Source organism: Camellia sinensis, chromosome 3 (assembly GCF_055761805.1).
Source record: "Camellia sinensis isolate YWXY chromosome 3, ASM5576180v1, whole genome shotgun sequence".
Classification (NCBI taxonomy): Eukaryota; Viridiplantae; Streptophyta; class Magnoliopsida; order Ericales; family Theaceae; genus Camellia; species Camellia sinensis.
This window is the reverse complement of record NC_138963.1, coordinates 12,826,286-12,842,855: the sequence shown is the minus strand read 5'-3', so window position 1 is coordinate 12,842,855 and position 16,570 is coordinate 12,826,286. Positions and strand designations below refer to the sequence as shown.

The 16,570-nt window shown below is 31.9% G+C and overlaps 2 protein-coding genes across 2 annotated transcripts; one reads left to right on the top strand and one right to left on the bottom strand.

Annotated features, from left to right (window-relative positions):
• Window positions 1-7,005: 7,005 nt before the first annotated feature.
• LOC114318620 (uncharacterized) lies at window positions 7,006-8,465 on the bottom strand. The gene is made up of 4 exons (XM_028265560.2): window positions 8,236-8,465; window positions 8,016-8,117; window positions 7,866-7,913; window positions 7,006-7,368 (listed from the first exon to the last, which is right to left on the bottom strand). Exons 1-4 carry the CDS (start codon window positions 8,357-8,359, stop codon window positions 7,193-7,195), a joined length of 450 nt encoding a protein of 149 aa, XP_028121361.1. The 5' UTR covers window positions 8,360-8,465; the 3' UTR covers window positions 7,006-7,192.
• A 4,981-nt stretch (window positions 8,466-13,446) lies between these two features.
• LOC114318740 (uncharacterized) lies at window positions 13,447-16,126 on the top strand. The gene is made up of 4 exons (XM_082917597.1): window positions 13,447-13,683; window positions 13,782-13,956; window positions 14,711-14,794; window positions 15,668-16,126. The coding sequence occupies exons 1-4, from the start codon at window positions 13,493-13,495 to the stop codon at window positions 16,040-16,042; spliced, it is 825 nt and encodes a 274-aa protein (XP_082773723.1). The 5' UTR covers window positions 13,447-13,492; the 3' UTR covers window positions 16,043-16,126.
• The last annotated feature ends 444 nt before the right edge of the window (window positions 16,127-16,570 follow it).

Below are 16,570 nucleotides of genomic sequence, written 5' to 3'. Positions count from 1 at the left end.
AATTTTAGTCTTCCGCTCCAGCGGGGTTTGCAAACACTCAGTACTTTGCACGTCTACAAAATACTGGAGCGGCGTTTTCTAAGCTTGAGCGGGTGGGCGATCGAGCAGATTTTCTTGCGCATGAGCAGTTTGTCTGTTGTCTGCCAAAATACTAGAAGTGTGCATTCTACGCTCCAGCAGGCCTTTTTGCGCTCGAACGGAACAAAACTTTGAGTCTGACGCTCGTGCATTAACTCGCTCGCTCGAGCAGACTGTTCGTATATCAAATCGCGAAAGTGATGTTTTACATCACTTTTTCATTTCTTTCTCTCTAAAACTTTCCAAAAACCTAGATTTGAGCCCTCTCTCTCTCTCTAAAATACACTCTCTCTCTCTCTCTCTCTCTCTCTCTCTCTCTACATTTTGGTCTAGATCTAGTGATCTCACCACCCTACTCCCTTTGATAAAAAATTAGAGCATCTCGTGGGCTTCCATTTGATCGGAATAAAGTCAAGTTTGGGCGTCTTTGAAGTTTTTCCACTTCTCCTTTGAGCTTCTACACTTTAAGGTAGGGATATTCTACACTTTGTTATGATCTTTAACCTATTTATTTGTTATTATGTATAAATGGTGAGATTTGAGAGTATTTTGAGTAAACTTGGGGTTTGGATTCAAATTGAAAGAGGGGTTTCCATGTTGGGCTACATAAATGACTATGGGGTTTTGGATATGAGATTATCTTGTATTAGAATAGTGGATTTTGGCCTTTGGGTTAATATTTGAAAAAGGGAGAAATTTGCCCTAATATGTGTTAAATAATTATTTTGTATAAATAATGAAATTGGTGTGAGAAATGTGAAATTGGGAAAAGGTATAAATGAGTGGTATTATTAGATTTGTTTAATCACTCACTTATGGAAATTTGATGAATTATTTGTTAAAAAGATTGTATATCTGTTTAGAAATATCTGTATTGGGTTATCGATGAAGGATAACTATGTTTGTTGTAGAAATTGCATGAGGATTAGGTGAATTGAAACTAACCATTTAAATTGTGTCATTGAATATGACGGTATGATTAAGGCATTGAATATGTGTTGTGGATAGTCATTGAATATGACGATGCTTTAAATACATTGTATATGTATAACGTTTTGGGATGAAAAATGGGATGTACTCTATTGTTTAGAAGGAGATAGGGAATGGACTCCATTGAAAATTAAGTTGGCCGGAGTGTCCAGGGTCAAAGTCTCGAAATCTTATGTATACATAGGCGTCGATCTCGCGGACGAAATTTTCGTAAAATGACAAGGTTGAAATGCTTGTATAATAGTTATGTTGATTAAGAACCACTGAGTTGTAGTCTCGGTTGGGTATTTGGAAAATTATACACTTGGTATATGACTTGAATGAAATGAATTAACTTGAAATAAATAAATGGAAACGGATTGAGATGTGGTTATCAATACTGAATGATCATGGGAAGAATGTAAATTGGTCATAAGTATTGAAAGTTTATCTGACACTTATATCTTAGTTAAATCTCATATATTGTGTTAAACTGTTTCTACTGGGCTTTGGCTCACCCTACTTGGAAAATCATTTTTAAGTACCAGTAACATGCTTCCTTTAAGGCCGTAGTTTGGGAGGACTTAGGAGCTAGAGGCCCTATTTTTGTTATTTTGTGTTTAAATGTTTATTTAAGCCGAGAGCCTTATATGTATGGAGCTTATGACTCCCTTTTGTTGTAACCAAAAAATACATTGGAAAGATGTAAGTCCGTAGGGCATTTATTTTGTTATTATTAATTAGTGTTACATGCTATAGATTCAGGATGAGCATTTATAAATGTATAATGCATGTAATATCTTTTGTAATAGGAACTATGATGAATGAAAGCATGCCAATTCTATTATACTCATTTCTCGTATGTGTTGGATTATTTGTATTATTTTGACGGCGTGACATCTCCCAATGGAATAGAACAATCTGTAAGTAAATCTTGATAGAGTTAAATTCAAATCCATGCGACTAATGAACCCGCAACATAGTATGTGAGAGTAGCTTGGATTAGAGATGGTGTCAGAGAGTAATAGATTAGAATTAAGATAAAATGCATGTAATATATTTTGAAATTGTTGATGATAGATCAGATTCGAAGAGAATTTAGACCAGTCCTGTTGTTTAATTAAACATGTGTGAAGATTCTTACATAAAAAATAAGTAAAAAATTAAAAATTGATCTTAATATATATTGGATTGACTTAACACTTATCAAACTTGTATTTTTTAATTAACTGTGAAATTCAAATAATATGTGTTGAGAGCATATGTGGCCTATGGACTTTCTTTCCTACATATTAATTCAGTGTTGCTCATTCGAGGACTCCCAGGAGTCCCAACAACTTCCTTTACCCTTGTAAATATATTTTTAAGTCTATTGTCATGGCTTTCTTGTTAGGGCAAAGATTATAAAATAAAATAAATTAATAAATCGCAAATATTTTTTTTTCAAAAATAAGTCCCATTAAACACCACATACTATTTATCATTTGGACGTCTCAAATCTATTTAAATTATAGAACAATGGCTGAAATGTATTTTTCAAAAAAATGTCCTACATGTACATTTTTTATTTTTCTACTTCTCTCTTTTACTTTTTCCTTTTCTTACCCAACATCTCTCATGATCTCATGAATGATCACATGATCCCACATTTCTCCTTTTTATTTTATTTTATTTTTGTTTCCCCTCCCCCCTACCCCCCCTTTTTATTTTCCTCCCTATTTTTTTTTTTTTTTAGTTTCTTCCTTTTTTTTCACTTATTTTTATTAATACTATGCCTTCAGGCATGGGTATATACTAGTGTAGTCATATTTTTGTCCGAATTCCTTCTCAAATCCATAAAACAAACAGTCTTAAGACATATGCATTTAAGACATAGTAACAGAGTTTAGTCTTATATAGTTGAATTTATGATAAATTGAAGATATTCAATATGTTTTCTTAAAATTAATTAACCAATAATTTTAGCATTTCTGTAAAAAAAACATTTTTTTTAAAATTTTTTTCTTTCTTTTCTCGATCACGTTATGGCAGGAATGGATTGTGACTCTTTGTAATAACAACACTCCTTGAGTTTTATATTAGTTCTTCATCACGTTATCAATTTGATATCAGTTCTTGATCATGTTATGTGTCTGTTTGATTTAAATTTTTTAAAATTATTTTTAAATAAGTTTTTATTTATTTTTAATACATTCTTTTATATTTTAATTAATTTATATATTTTGTAAGTGTACCTAATCATGATGCATCTAAAAAGTAAAACAAATTGGCTAAAATATTTTTTAGAAAATTACTAAAAATAAGCAAAAGTTCCAACAAAAATCTGTGTCCACTCTTGTTTGGGTTTCTATTTGTTTTTAGTGAATTTTTTTTATATTTTAATTATTATTTTTACTTTTAATTTTTTTATATTGTAATTATTATTTTTTTCTTTTCAAAAGTATCTAACTTTGATATATAATTTTTTTTTTAAATGACTAAAATATTAAAAATACATAAATAAAAACAAACAAAAATCTATCTAAAAATAATTTCTAAAAATATAAACCAGACAAAGCAATTTCGGACATGTTCATTTCCTATCATAGATGGCCCGTATATGGTAGAAAGGAATATACGCATTTATGGTATATAATACAAACAAATATGTGTTAGGTTAAATTGAAGTTTCTATCATTTTTAACTTTTTCTAACCTTGAAAAGGCCTAATATGGTAGATAAGAATATATGCATTTATGGTATATAATACAAACAAATATGTGTTAGGTTAAATTGAGGTTTCTATCATTTTAAACTTTTTCTAACCTTGAAAAGTTGTTTAAAATTCTGTCAAACACCATCAAAATTGTGGTTGTAAATAGGGGTGTGCGCGGTGCGGTTCTGACGGTTTGAAAGTAAAATTATAAATCGAATGGCGGGTTAGCGGATTAGTGGATTAACAAATTGCAGGTTAGGCATTTTTAGCGAATTGACGGATTGAAAAATATTTTAACTAATTATCATACATTTGTATAATATATAACACGAATTTGTATAATATTTTTTAGATATATAACAAAAAGTAATTTTACATAATATGTTTTATATATATAACCACTAATTTGTAATAAATTTCATATCTTAAATCTCTCTCACACTTATTTTTACATTGATATTTCATTTGAAGTTAAAAAATATATATGTATTAACTATAGCAGAGTGGAGCGGAGCGGTTCGGTTCGGTTCGGTTCGGTTGGCGGATTATAAATTTTAAAGTTTAAATCGTGGTTAGTGGTTAGAGTGATACGGATTGATGTGGATCAATGCACTTTTAGCAGATTGAGCGATTTTTTGCGCAGTCTTAGTTGTGGATGTAGAAAGTGACTTCTTTCTAGTCAATTTTACTAACTACACCATCTAGCTGCTTTTCTATGGATCCAATCTTAGTTTAACTTTACTTACCACAATCATTATTATTATTATTATTATTTTTTTTTTTTCGGGTCATATAAGAGATATGTATTTTGTTTGTATTTTTAAATAAAAAAATGAATAATTGTTGAAGATTTTTTTAAGTGAGATTGACGATTGAACAATGTGTAATTTGTTTGTTATGACTATTTTTTATTGAATTTAATTGAATAATTGTATTTTTATTTGTTGTTAGCTTAACTTTATTTTGATTTGTTTTGGTAATATGTAGTTTATATTTTGTTTGTTGATACTCTATTTAAATGTGATATAATTTTACTTTGATTTCCTATAATAATAAGTCATTTGTCTTTTATTTACTAATGTTTTTTTTAAATTAACAATAAAATATTACTTTGTTAACATTATTATTTTATTGTTTTAATAAAAAATTTTATTTAATAATTTTAATTTTTTTTAGTGACTAGATGTCCGGGTCAACTTGCTATGTTATTCTAATGACATGTGTTGGGCTTTTCAAAAATTATGATTAAATTTTGACCATATCTTCTGTTATTACATTGTTTATTTCTCTTTACTCATAAAAATAAAAACCCCCGATTGGAACAAGGGATTTTTACGGGCTAGTCTTATTTTCCAAGGTTATTACCCAAGAGGTCCTTAATGGAGACTCTTTTACCAATAGGCCCTAAACATTTTTGTTTATTCTATTTTTGCCCTCATGTTTTTATACTCCGATTTGAAGATGAAAAATGAAAACAAAAAAAAAAATCCACTGGTTTTGATGAACCCATCTTGTGCTTCTACTTGGATCAATAACAGAACCAAGAACACCACCGGACTCCAATGCTCTCTCTCTCTCTCTCTACATTTGTTTAAATGTAGAGAATCAATAAAATGTTTTAACAAATTGGACGTGTCTCTTTCTTTCAATAGAGGAAGAAAGAAAGCTTACATATATGAAAGAGAACCTGCTGACCATCGTCGCCTCCACTGTTGGCATCTTCTTCCACTTTCACCATTGCTTCCACCTCCATCGACGTCTTCACCTTTACCGCCACCGACGTTTTCGCCTCCACCTCCACCATCGTTGCCGACCACTGCTGCATCCACCTCCATAGTCGTCGTCGCCTTCACCTCTAGATCTAGGATCTAGGTTGTCGCCGAATCTTCTCTCTCTCTCTTTCTCTCTCTCTCTCTCTCTCTGTGTATATTGAGGAATATCCCAGCGATAAATCTGTTTAAACCAATGATAAACTAGTGATAAATTTGTTTAAACTAGTGATAAATTTATCATTGTTGAATTTTGGTAAATTTGTTTTTGTGAATTATTGAGTGTGTATGTATGTGAGTATGAAATTTATCACTGATAGCATTTTATCAGTGATAAATTTATCACTGCTAAATTATTGTGAATTTGTTTTTGTGAATTAGTAAGTGTGTGGATGTGTTTTTGTGAATTAGTATGTTGTGAAATTGTTGATGATAGATCAGACTCTTGTTTCAAGGTCAATCTATTCACTCATCTAGATAATATTTTTCCTTGTTCACTAATAAATCGACTAATTAAACTCATGTTTCTATAATCAATTCGATCCCCCGATTGGATCGGGGGAAGGGAATTTAGACTAGTCTTGATGTTTGATTCACACATGAGGGGCAAATTATTGAAACAGGTGTGAAGATTCTTACAGAAAAAATAAGTAAAAAATAATAAATTGATCTTAATATATATTGGATTGACTTATCACTTATTAACTTGAATTTTTTAATATTGTGAAATTCAAATAATATATGTTGAGAGCATATGTGAACTATGGATTTTTTTTCCTGCATATTGATTCAGTGTTATTCTAGGACTCCCACGAGTCCCAACAAATTTCTTTACCATTGTAACTATATTTTTAAGTCTATTGTCATGGCTTTCTTGTTAGGGCAAAGATTATAAAATAAAATAAATTAATAAATCTGAAATATTTTTTTTCCACAAATAAGTCCCATTAAACACCACATACATATCTATCATGCATATATCACGGTAGAAAGTATTGCTCAGTCTAACCCACTGTGCAAGTCACTCGAAGACAATGACAAAATTGCATTTTTTGAGAAAAAGAGGCCTTTGAATATTAGGTCACAAATTAATGTAGTTATAACGTTGTAAGAGCAAAGATTTTTCTTTAGTTCAAGGAAAATATCTGATGTTTTTGTTCTGATACTGTAAAACTGTATTAACTATCCTCGCAATAAACTCAATTTTTTGATACAATAGCCGCTTAAGATTTTTTTAAGTCTTAAATTGAACATCACAATGAGGCCTTAGGTCTCAAGCAAGGCCTTCGATAATTGAGGCATTTGGCAAGAATGATTTTTTGCGCGAGTCTTAAGCAAACTATTGAAAAGCCTAAACTGTTGAGCCAACCCTATTATATGTTTTAATGGTGACGTAATTTGCATAGTATTAACATGATTGGATCCATATTGCTTCTCAATAGTAAATGTTATTCCCATAAAGCATATCATTTAAATTCATTTATAGGACAAATGGATGTCAAACTATTTTTATTCTCATTTGCAAATCTCACAATAATATTCAATGGATATTGGAGTAGTAGTAATAGTACTTTATTCAATAAATAGATCAGTTGAACAGACCATACATTTGCCATTGTTACAAATCAGAAGACGCTAACATGGCCGATAATTATTTGAATTTGCTACACTTAATTGTGAGCTAGTTATCAAGTGCTTTCTTCAGCAGCTCTCTGAACTGCTGGTGAATAAAAGGAGCGAGATCGTCCTTAATTTGATTAAAATATTTTGACTCTGGGCATTCACACACTGCCGGACATTGGCACTGGAACTCTGCTGGATATTGCTTGTAATTTCCTTCACTCGGTCGCTGATCACCTTCATACACAACAAAACAGAGAAATTTCACATTTTCATGATCATTATATATGCTGTCTAAGTATGGACAGAACTATGAGAAGATTATAGGGGTCATGGCCTTATGTTTCTGTGAAAATTATTGGTTGCTATAGAATTTTAAATATATATATATATATATATATCATTTTATACATAAAATGACCCTCTAATATAAAAAACATATATATATGTCATTCTTTTGCAATCTTGAATTCTCTTCGTATTTTACACCAAAAAAAAACTTTTTCATCTTTTTAGAAATTGTTTCTATAGTATTTAAATTTTTTTTTATGTATATATAATTTATATATACATCATATTATACATACGGTATATTTTGTATATATGGTGAAAAAAATTATTTTTCTTTTAACCCCTCCGATAATGAAATCTTGGTTTCATGTCTCTGTGTCTAAGGAATCTGAGGTCTGGAATTCAAATAAGGTCTAAGGAATCTGCAAGCGTTATTATTATACCTTCCTTGTTACCAAGTGTACCATTCTCTACGCTTGCCTCCTGATTGCCTGCCCCAAAATAATAATAAAAAAATCAAAAACAATTTTTGATTCAGTAGTTAATTTTTTCCTTCAATCTCAACCGAACCGAACCCATTATAGTCCTCTTACCAGGACTGGTGGAGGTAGTGAGGGAGCCCTCCTTATGTTCCATTGTGGTAGTGGTAGTGGTAAAAGTAAGATGAACTTCATCGAAGCCAGCCTCGGCATCACCTGCACAAAATCAAAGCAAATTACAGTACTCGAGAGACACAGCTGGCAGTAGTTACTAATTTTTCAGAGTATCCGTAAAGAATGTGAAAAATTATTGAAAGTATGCTTGAGCCCTTACCATGAACGCAGAGTATGTCATCGGATTGTGCAGTGGTTGACCGATAAGAAGAAGCCAACAGGAGGAGTAGGAGAAGAAGATGGACGAAGAGTGAATTGGAGCCAGTTGGAGCCTTATATTCCATTTTTACTCTTCTAGTTTTTCCTCCCTCAAACAAGGTCAGTGTAGGTTTGTAAGAAAGAAAAGTTGCGTATTGGCTGTTTGGGATTTTTTTTTTTTTATAAACAAGTCACTGTCTGGTTCCAATTTTCAAATTCCGTTTTTTTTTTTTTTAAGTTAATTTTTTTTACTCTTCTTAGAAATTTTTTTTTTTTTACTTTTTAGATATACTTAATATAAATACAAAAAGTATAATATTTGTGAATTTTTTTTTAAAAAAAATCACTAAATACCAAAAATATTTTTTTAAAAAAATACAAAAATTCAACACATTTTCGTATTCTTGTATATTTATTAATTTTTTAAAATATTATTTTAATAAATATTTTACTTTTTTAGCTACATTTAGGCTAGGTGCATCTAAAATGTAAAAAATTTACTTAAAATATTAAAAAAATTCACTAAAAATAAAAAAAATAAAAAAAACTTAATTTTCAGAAAATTGAATTATGAAAATTGGAACCAAACCTAGATGAATCTAAAAAATATTAGTGATTTTTTTTTTTTAATTCATCTTGTTTAGACGAATCTAAAAAAAAAAAAAAGATAAAATTTTTAAGTTTTCTAAAAAAAAAAGCCAAAATAAATCAAAAAAATTAACTATTATTGGTTTTTTTTTTTCTGGACTTTTTTAGAACTTTATAAAAAAAAAAAAAAGTGTTCGGTTAGGTGTTCCAAACACATATTCACCCATTGATTTGAGTGTGGTGTTTGTTTTGAACTTTCAAATTATAATTTCACACCCACTTTTGAAAATTGCTTTTCAGGCGAAAAAATTTGGTTAACTCGGACGTCCGGTCGGTTGACCAGAACATTTTTTTTTCGCACATGTTATTTTTATATTGTAAATAAAATATATTTTCAAAATTTTTTTAATTTTTATATGAGCTTTGAATAGAATTTTTAGTTGTGTGTTTAGTTATAAATTGTAAGTTTTTGAATCGAATAACTTTTCTAATTTCAAAAACTCAAAACTCCTTCCAAAACTCAATTCAAACTAATATGTGTTTGGGAGGGGAAGGATTGGTTTATTCTTTCTTCCATATTTCGGATCTTAGCTCCATGGAACAATACGATACTGCTGAAACATGGAAGAATTGAAATCTTAGATCAAAACACTACATATGGATGGTATGAATTGCCTAAACAAGAATTCTTGAACAGCAAACAACCAATTTAGATATTCACGACCAAGAAGTATCGGATTCTCTTTCGGATAGGCTCTAAAAGGAGAAGGAAGGCTGGAATGCCAACAGGCATCTATTACTGAATTCACCCCACCCAAAAGTACCCATTTGGGGAACGTCCAATGCCAAAGTCACTGAATGGGCAAGTCGCCAATCCCTAAAATGGACTATGTAATGTACTTTATATGCTGGGTTATGAGTAGACATTTTACCAGAGGTTTCTAATCTACCATTGTATGATTCCTATTGAAGCATATACTCGGGGTGGGTGCAGGGTAGACAGTTTTAAAGAAAACTCCCCATTCATTAGATAGAGAAGATCACCAAGATTTCGTGATCTGCTGCTGAACTTATTCCAATTCCAAGAGCTCGGACAAATCGGTATTGACACCAAGGTAACATTTCATCTTACCAAAGAAACCATATAACAGTGTAGCTACTTATTGGCTACTAAGGCAACATTCTAGTTAATGGTCCTTTCAAACCATAAGTTAAGGCAGTTTAAGCAACACCAGACCATCTGTTAAGCCAGCTAAAAATTAGGACATTATATTTGTGCAAAATCCTTCCAAGTAAATTATATATCAGGCGAGCTAGCTTCAGGAATAAAATATTTATGGAAACAGACCATCGCACTCAATAGTCTGTTAAGAAGAAATGTCACAACAGAATATCTTGAGTGTGTAACAACAATTAATTCAACTCATACAGGCGAGTAGTTTCAAGTATAGAAATAAGAACTCGCAAGCATTTCACTTAAGCCTTCCTTGGAAAATCCACGGTAACCAAAAGGAATCCCAACAATCTTTTTCACACCATATATTTCTAGAGTGATGACAATCTGCACCCATTACCAAACAAAAATGAAAGATGACAATCTGCAAGTAAAGAAACAGAATTCCTACATTAACACTAAGTTCAAAAAGGAATCCTTTAGAGTTGCAAATTATCTACTACACATCATGGGAAAGTTGGACACCAATCTAACAGAAAAGCCTTACCAAGCAATACATCTGTGCAAGCTAAAGAGTGCATTTCACAAATAAATAGTTAAAAATTCAATTGCAATGCTACAATGGTTCCACAGAGTATTAGATGTTGAATATGATGACTCTCTTAAAAGACAACTCAGGTATGATGTGGATAGAACTTTTAAGCAAAAGAGACATCCATATAATATGACCTGTCTGATGACATCATTAAGACCAGGGCAAAGTCCACCGTTTCATTGATACATTTTTTCATGTAGATTGTTTTAGAGAGTCATACAAGGAATCTGTTTATCCAGTGCCTTCAAGTGAGAGATTTGACTTTGATGGTGTCGGTAGTTCGATTATCAAACCTCCTATAACGAAGAAACAGCCCGGGCGGAACAAGAAGAAGAGGATACCTTCTAAGGGTGAGAATGTGAAGCAGATCAAGTATGAGAGGTGCTTGAAATATGGGAATCACAATAAGAAGACGTGCAAAGCTGCTATTTGAGGCCACAATCTATTCTTTTGGATTTGTATTTGAATTTGAGGAATTATGATAATAAAAAATGTAATACTTGGTATTATGGAAGTAATGAATAAAGTTGGTTGAATTGTTTTTTGTTTTTTGATGTGTTCTTTAGTTATTGAAGTTGTTTTGTAACAGTCTTGTTTTGTTTTTTTATTTTTATGGAATGCTGAGAAGGTTATTGAAAATTTCTTATTGAAACTGTATAATATTGAAATGCAGTTTTACTACATGATTCATTTATTTCATATTTCATAGTGATAAAACTGTAAAATTTTACAATTTTAAGAATTATTAGAAACAACCTGATGAAACTGCATAATTTTGCAGTTTTAAGAATTATTAGAAACAACCTGATGAAATTGCATAATTTTGCAGTTTTAAGAATTATTAGAAACAACCTAATGAAACTGTATAATTTTGCAGTTTCAAGAATTATTAGAAACAAGCTTTACTGTATAAAAATATATGCAACCACAAACAAGTACACAAACAATCAGAAGAATAACCACAATAATAATAACAAGAAGAAGAGCAATAACAACATCAATGACAACAATCATTTTCACCATAATAACTAGAAGAAGATCATTCCCATAACTATATAAAGTACTTGTCACATGTTAAAAAAAAAAAAAAAGTACAAAGATATGTTCACTTGCATATTTGTATTGTCAAGAAGTTTGTTCATTGTTTCTATGATTTGGTATGTTTTGTCAACATTTGGAAGTGCTCGAGTTTCCAAGATCGGTTCTCATCATTGAGGAATTGATTGATGATTTATGCTCGAAATTTGACCCACTCAGTTAGTCGAAGTGATTTCTGCACAGGTTGCCAGTTGATATATTGGTTGATAACATTGCAGACGGCGATTGCACAATCATTCCTGCAAAGTTTTAGATGAAGTTAATTAGTTAGGTAAAACTACAAAATTTAGCATATTGGAAGATTAGTTTATTGATTTTGTATCTTACGAGTGTGGGGTTTGTTGTGGGCATTCCTCAATTGATGCAATTATTGCCTCGCACTCTTGAGATGATAACATGTTTCCTTGATTGCTGAGTAATGCTTTATTCCATCTCAGTTGATGTTGTTGCTACAAAATAGTTAGTGGGTGTTTTTGTTAGTTATAGTGATGAGTTGAGATGTTTTTAAAGGAATGGAAAGTAGGAAATTTTATTTAACTTACAATTTCCTTTGCAATTTCAAAGTGCTTGTTGTGGTAATCTTTTGCTGGTCTCAAAAAGTCATAGTGTCTCCATATCCCATCAGCATTGTCAAAGACCACAATTGCCCAATGATTGTCGTGGTTGATTGGGAAATGGATATATCTATTTTTCATTGCTTCTGGAAAATGGTTGTCCATCATTTTTTATCTTAATGCTTGATCTTGGTTTTGTAGTGGAGTTTGTAAGTTATATATATGTTTGAAATATGTTATAAAATTGTGGTAAGACATATTAAGAAAGTAGAAAATTTTGCAGTTTGAATAATATTGAAAGGTATGTTAAGTTTTGCTTACATTGATGAGTGTTGAGAAAACGTAAGATCTTCCCGCATATGAATTTCTTGCAAAGGCTAGATCATTCTTCTTAAATTCTTCAATGGTTGGTTGGAGTGCCAATTTCTTTTCTGAGAAGGCATCAATGACTTGAAACATGTTATATATGAGAATATGTTAGGTTTGTGGAATAGGTTATTGAATATGTGTAAAATTGTGCAGTTGGAAACGTACATTCTCATATAAGGGTTCCCTGTTGGTCAATCTGCATATATCTGAAAAGTATACGCAATTTTCATTTTCGCTGCCAGACCAGACACAAGCACTTGATTGTGTGTTGTTGATGAGTTGAATTTGGTCTTGGTCTTTTTTGGATAGGCTATGCCAAACCTTGTTAGTTTTGTGGCATGAAATGACGAGTGGCTTGTTTTGGATTGATTCTTCCTTGAAATCATCATCACTTTCCAATACTTGAAGTTGTGTCTTCTCTTGATTGACATCCTCTTTTGGGTTGGTTTCAGCAGTAACTGCTTTCTATTGGCCAATATCTTCTTGCATCTTTTCTTTCTGCTGTTGTTTTGCTTCATGAGCATCCTCTTTTTGCTCGGGTTCAGTAGAAGGTTCTGTCTCTGCTTCGATTTCTTCTTTTTGAAGACTTATTTGTAGAGAATTTTTCTCAAAATTTTTTGAGAAACACAAACCAAACAAGGCGTTTGCCTCGAAACTATCTCATTCATGTGCATAATTGTCACGATTCCCTCTGGATTCACCACTCTCTCATTCACATGAACCTTCTCCTCCTTCTTCAATATTAACTAGTACCAGTACAATCTTCCCTCTAATTTCTCAGATTTGACAGCGTAGCACCATCAAATCTGTTTTTTCTGTCAAGGTTCGGCATCGCCGGAACATGGACGGCGTTGGTGATGGAACGATCAAGTTGGGGACTCTCAGCACCAGACCCGATCGCCGTTTCAATTTGGACCCGCCCGAAGTCTCTGTTTTGTCTCCTGTCACTCGTCAGAAAGCCGCCGTCACTAAACATTTCATCGAGAATCACTACAAGAACTACCTCCAAGGGTTACAGGATCGTAAAGAAAGGTCCAATTCACTTCTCTCTCTCTCTCTATATATATATATATATGTATAAGTGTTTGTTGTGTTGTTGATGTTTATGGAGATGTGTTTGTTTGGATTAGGCGCCGAGAAATGCAGAGGAAAGCGCAAGAAGCAAAGGTGTCGAGTGAAGAAGAAGAGGAGATGATGAGGGAATTGGAACACAAAGAGACGGAGTTGATGAGATTGCAGAGGCACAAAATGGGAATTGATGACTTTGAGCAATTGATTGCGATTGGTAAAGGTGCGTTTGTTGAGGTATGTATTTATGTACCTTTACATCATCATTGTAGTCAATGGTGAATTGCATTTTGTTGAATTGTCATGAAGTATAATGCAATGCTTAATGAAATTTAATAGTAGCCTCACTAATTATATGTTTTCTATTTTTCACATGATTTTTGATTAATTATGTTCTTAGTGGATGTGATGATTCAGAATTTTACCTACTCTTCATAGTCGAGGTGGCACAAGCTGCCTCGTACACCTAAGTTGTCAATATATATACATATATATATATATATATATATATATACATTCTCGAATGGCAATTTGTTAGACATGAGTTTAATTTGTTTGCCTGAACGTAACACTAGCAATGAAGTTTCTGAAATCAGAGCATTTGGTTTAATTCCTCAAAAAATGACTCGAGCATTTATTGGAATTTTTATGTCTTTTATTTTTCCTTAAGAAAGTATTTTTGTTAGTCCCTCGTTTTCAATATTTATCTAAGAACTCAATTTGGGGCATGTTCACCCTGTTCACATCTGAAGCTCCTTGATTTAGTTTTAGACTTTAGTATTGACTGAATCACTATCTCGTTGTTATTTCTTGATTTGAACAATGGTTTGCTTTGCTTGTGGACTTTACTTGAGTTTTTCTTTCTTTGTTGTTCTTTTTCTTGCTCTCAATTTGAACAATGATTTGCTTTCTCTCCTATTGATTAAGTGAAGGTGGTTACGGTCGCATCTTTTATAGGTGATTTGCCTTATGATCCGACTAAGTAATGCAGGTTTGGCTATGCCGTGCCAAAAGTACAGGAGAGATTTTTGCAATGAAGAAATTGAAGAAATCAGATATGCTTAGCCGTGGACAGGTGACAACTTGCAATTAAAGCAAAATTAACTTTCCCTTGTAGTATTATTGAAGCCTTTTTTAGTATCTTTGTTCAGGCTTTATGTCTTCCATTATATTTTTAAAGATTGAGATTGGTTACTATAAAGAACATGACAAAATATGAGAGAGCTAGAGAGAGAGAGAAATACACATTTGTGTATAGTTAAAAAGGTCATAACATCTTGGTATAACTTAGGAGAGGTGAATATCCATGCTAACTGCCCAATTCACATATGCTTTCATTTTCATTTCAGCAATATAAATTATCCAGGATTTCTGCCTTTTTTTTTTCCTTCTTTTTCCCATCCCCTGAATGTCACTTTCGAGACAACCAAATAACAAGAAAATAAACTGGATATTTGTTCAAAGATATTCAAATGCATTATAGAAAGCAATTCTCGTGGTTTTTACCCATTTCTTTGAAAGAAAAAGAAAAAATAAAATGAATAGAATTTTCAATTGTTTGTAAAAAATATTGTCTCTGAGCAATCTTGTTAATGTTTCTTTTCCTTTCTTTGCTTTTTGCTTTTCGTTTTTCGTTTTGTTTTGTTGTGTTTTTTTTTTTTTTCTTCCTCAGTTTTAACTCAATGAGTATATTGGTAGAAGGATGAGTTCACATGACACTAATAGTTAATACTTAAAAGGTTATTCTGCTTCATCTTGTACCATGGCTTAGGAAGGTGTTATTCTTTATTATGTGAAAATACCCATTTCTGAGTCTGTTATTGAACTTTTGTTTATGCACTCAGAATTGAGTTATGCTGATATTTTCTGAAAGTTGATCTGAATTATGAAGTCAACTGTGCTATTTTCGTGCATCACAATTTGTAATTAAACTTTTTACTACATTTAGGTTGAGCATGTTCGATCAGAGAGGAATTTGCTAGCGGAGGTTGATAGCCGGTGCATCGCGAAACTCTTCTATTCTTTCCAAGATTCTTATTTTTTATACCTTATCATGGAGTACCTACCTGGTGGTGATATTATGACGTTACTGATGAGAGAGGATGTTCTTTCTGAAGATGTCGCACGATTTTATATAGCAGAAAGTGTTCTAGCTATTCATTCAATTCACCACCACAACTATGTGCAAATGTATTGTAGTATTGCAATGGGTTTTGTTTTTTTGCATCTTTATTTTTTTTACCCAAACCATTCAAGTGAAATTCTATCTACTTTTTCCCTAAAAAGAGTGTCAAATTACTTTAGTGTCTATAAAGTTTTTTAGTAATGCTTGATTTAGTAATTCGTGTCTTTAGAGTGCATCATTGAATGTAATTATGCAAATTTCAATTACATATTGTTATTTATCAAACCTATTGCAAGCACCAAGAAAAACCACTTAGAAAAACCAGTAAATCTCTTAGAAAACCACTCCAATGCTGCCCATACACTAGCACAGAACTAAACTAAACCACCTTCTTCCAATAAAAGCATCTTCAACTCAAATTCAAAAACAAAAACTTTCAAACGCAGTTCAATCCTGACTAATTAGGAGAAACACTCTTTCAATTTGTCATCATGTAGCCGGTTTCATATTACAAATGGTTTTAGGTAGTGATCCCCTACATTAGTGCATATTTCAGAAACATTGTGAGGAAAACAAAATCATAAATATCAGTGTTTAGATTTCTGTAGAACACTAAAAAGTATTTAGAAACATTAGTGAAATAGATTTTGGTGATCTGTTATGGTGTATGTAAACAATGTGTTCCCTTACAGATATTGTAACAAGGACACATAAGGCCGTGCCCAA

Excerpts from the sequence above, each read along its gene's own strand:
- LOC114318620 (XM_028265560.2), bottom strand. The coding sequence starts at position 8,359 with ATGGAATATAAGGCTCCAACTGGCTCCAATTCACTCTTCGTCCATCTT. Across the intron at positions 8,118-8,235 it reads TGACATACTCTGCGTTCATG|GTGATGCCGAGGCTGGCTTC; the intron begins GTAAGGGCTCAA and ends GATTTTGTGCAG. Across the intron at positions 7,369-7,865 it reads TACACTTGGTAACAAGGAAG|GTGATCAGCGACCGAGTGAA; the intron begins GTATAATAATAA and ends TTGTGTATGAAG.
- LOC114318740 (XM_082917597.1), top strand. The coding sequence starts at position 13,493 with ATGGACGGCGTTGGTGATGGAACGATCAAGTTGGGGACTCTCAGCACC. Across the intron at positions 13,957-14,710 it reads GTAAAGGTGCGTTTGTTGAG|GTTTGGCTATGCCGTGCCAA; the intron begins GTATGTATTTAT and ends TAAGTAATGCAG. Across the intron at positions 14,795-15,667 it reads ATATGCTTAGCCGTGGACAG|GTTGAGCATGTTCGATCAGA; the intron begins GTGACAACTTGC and ends TACTACATTTAG.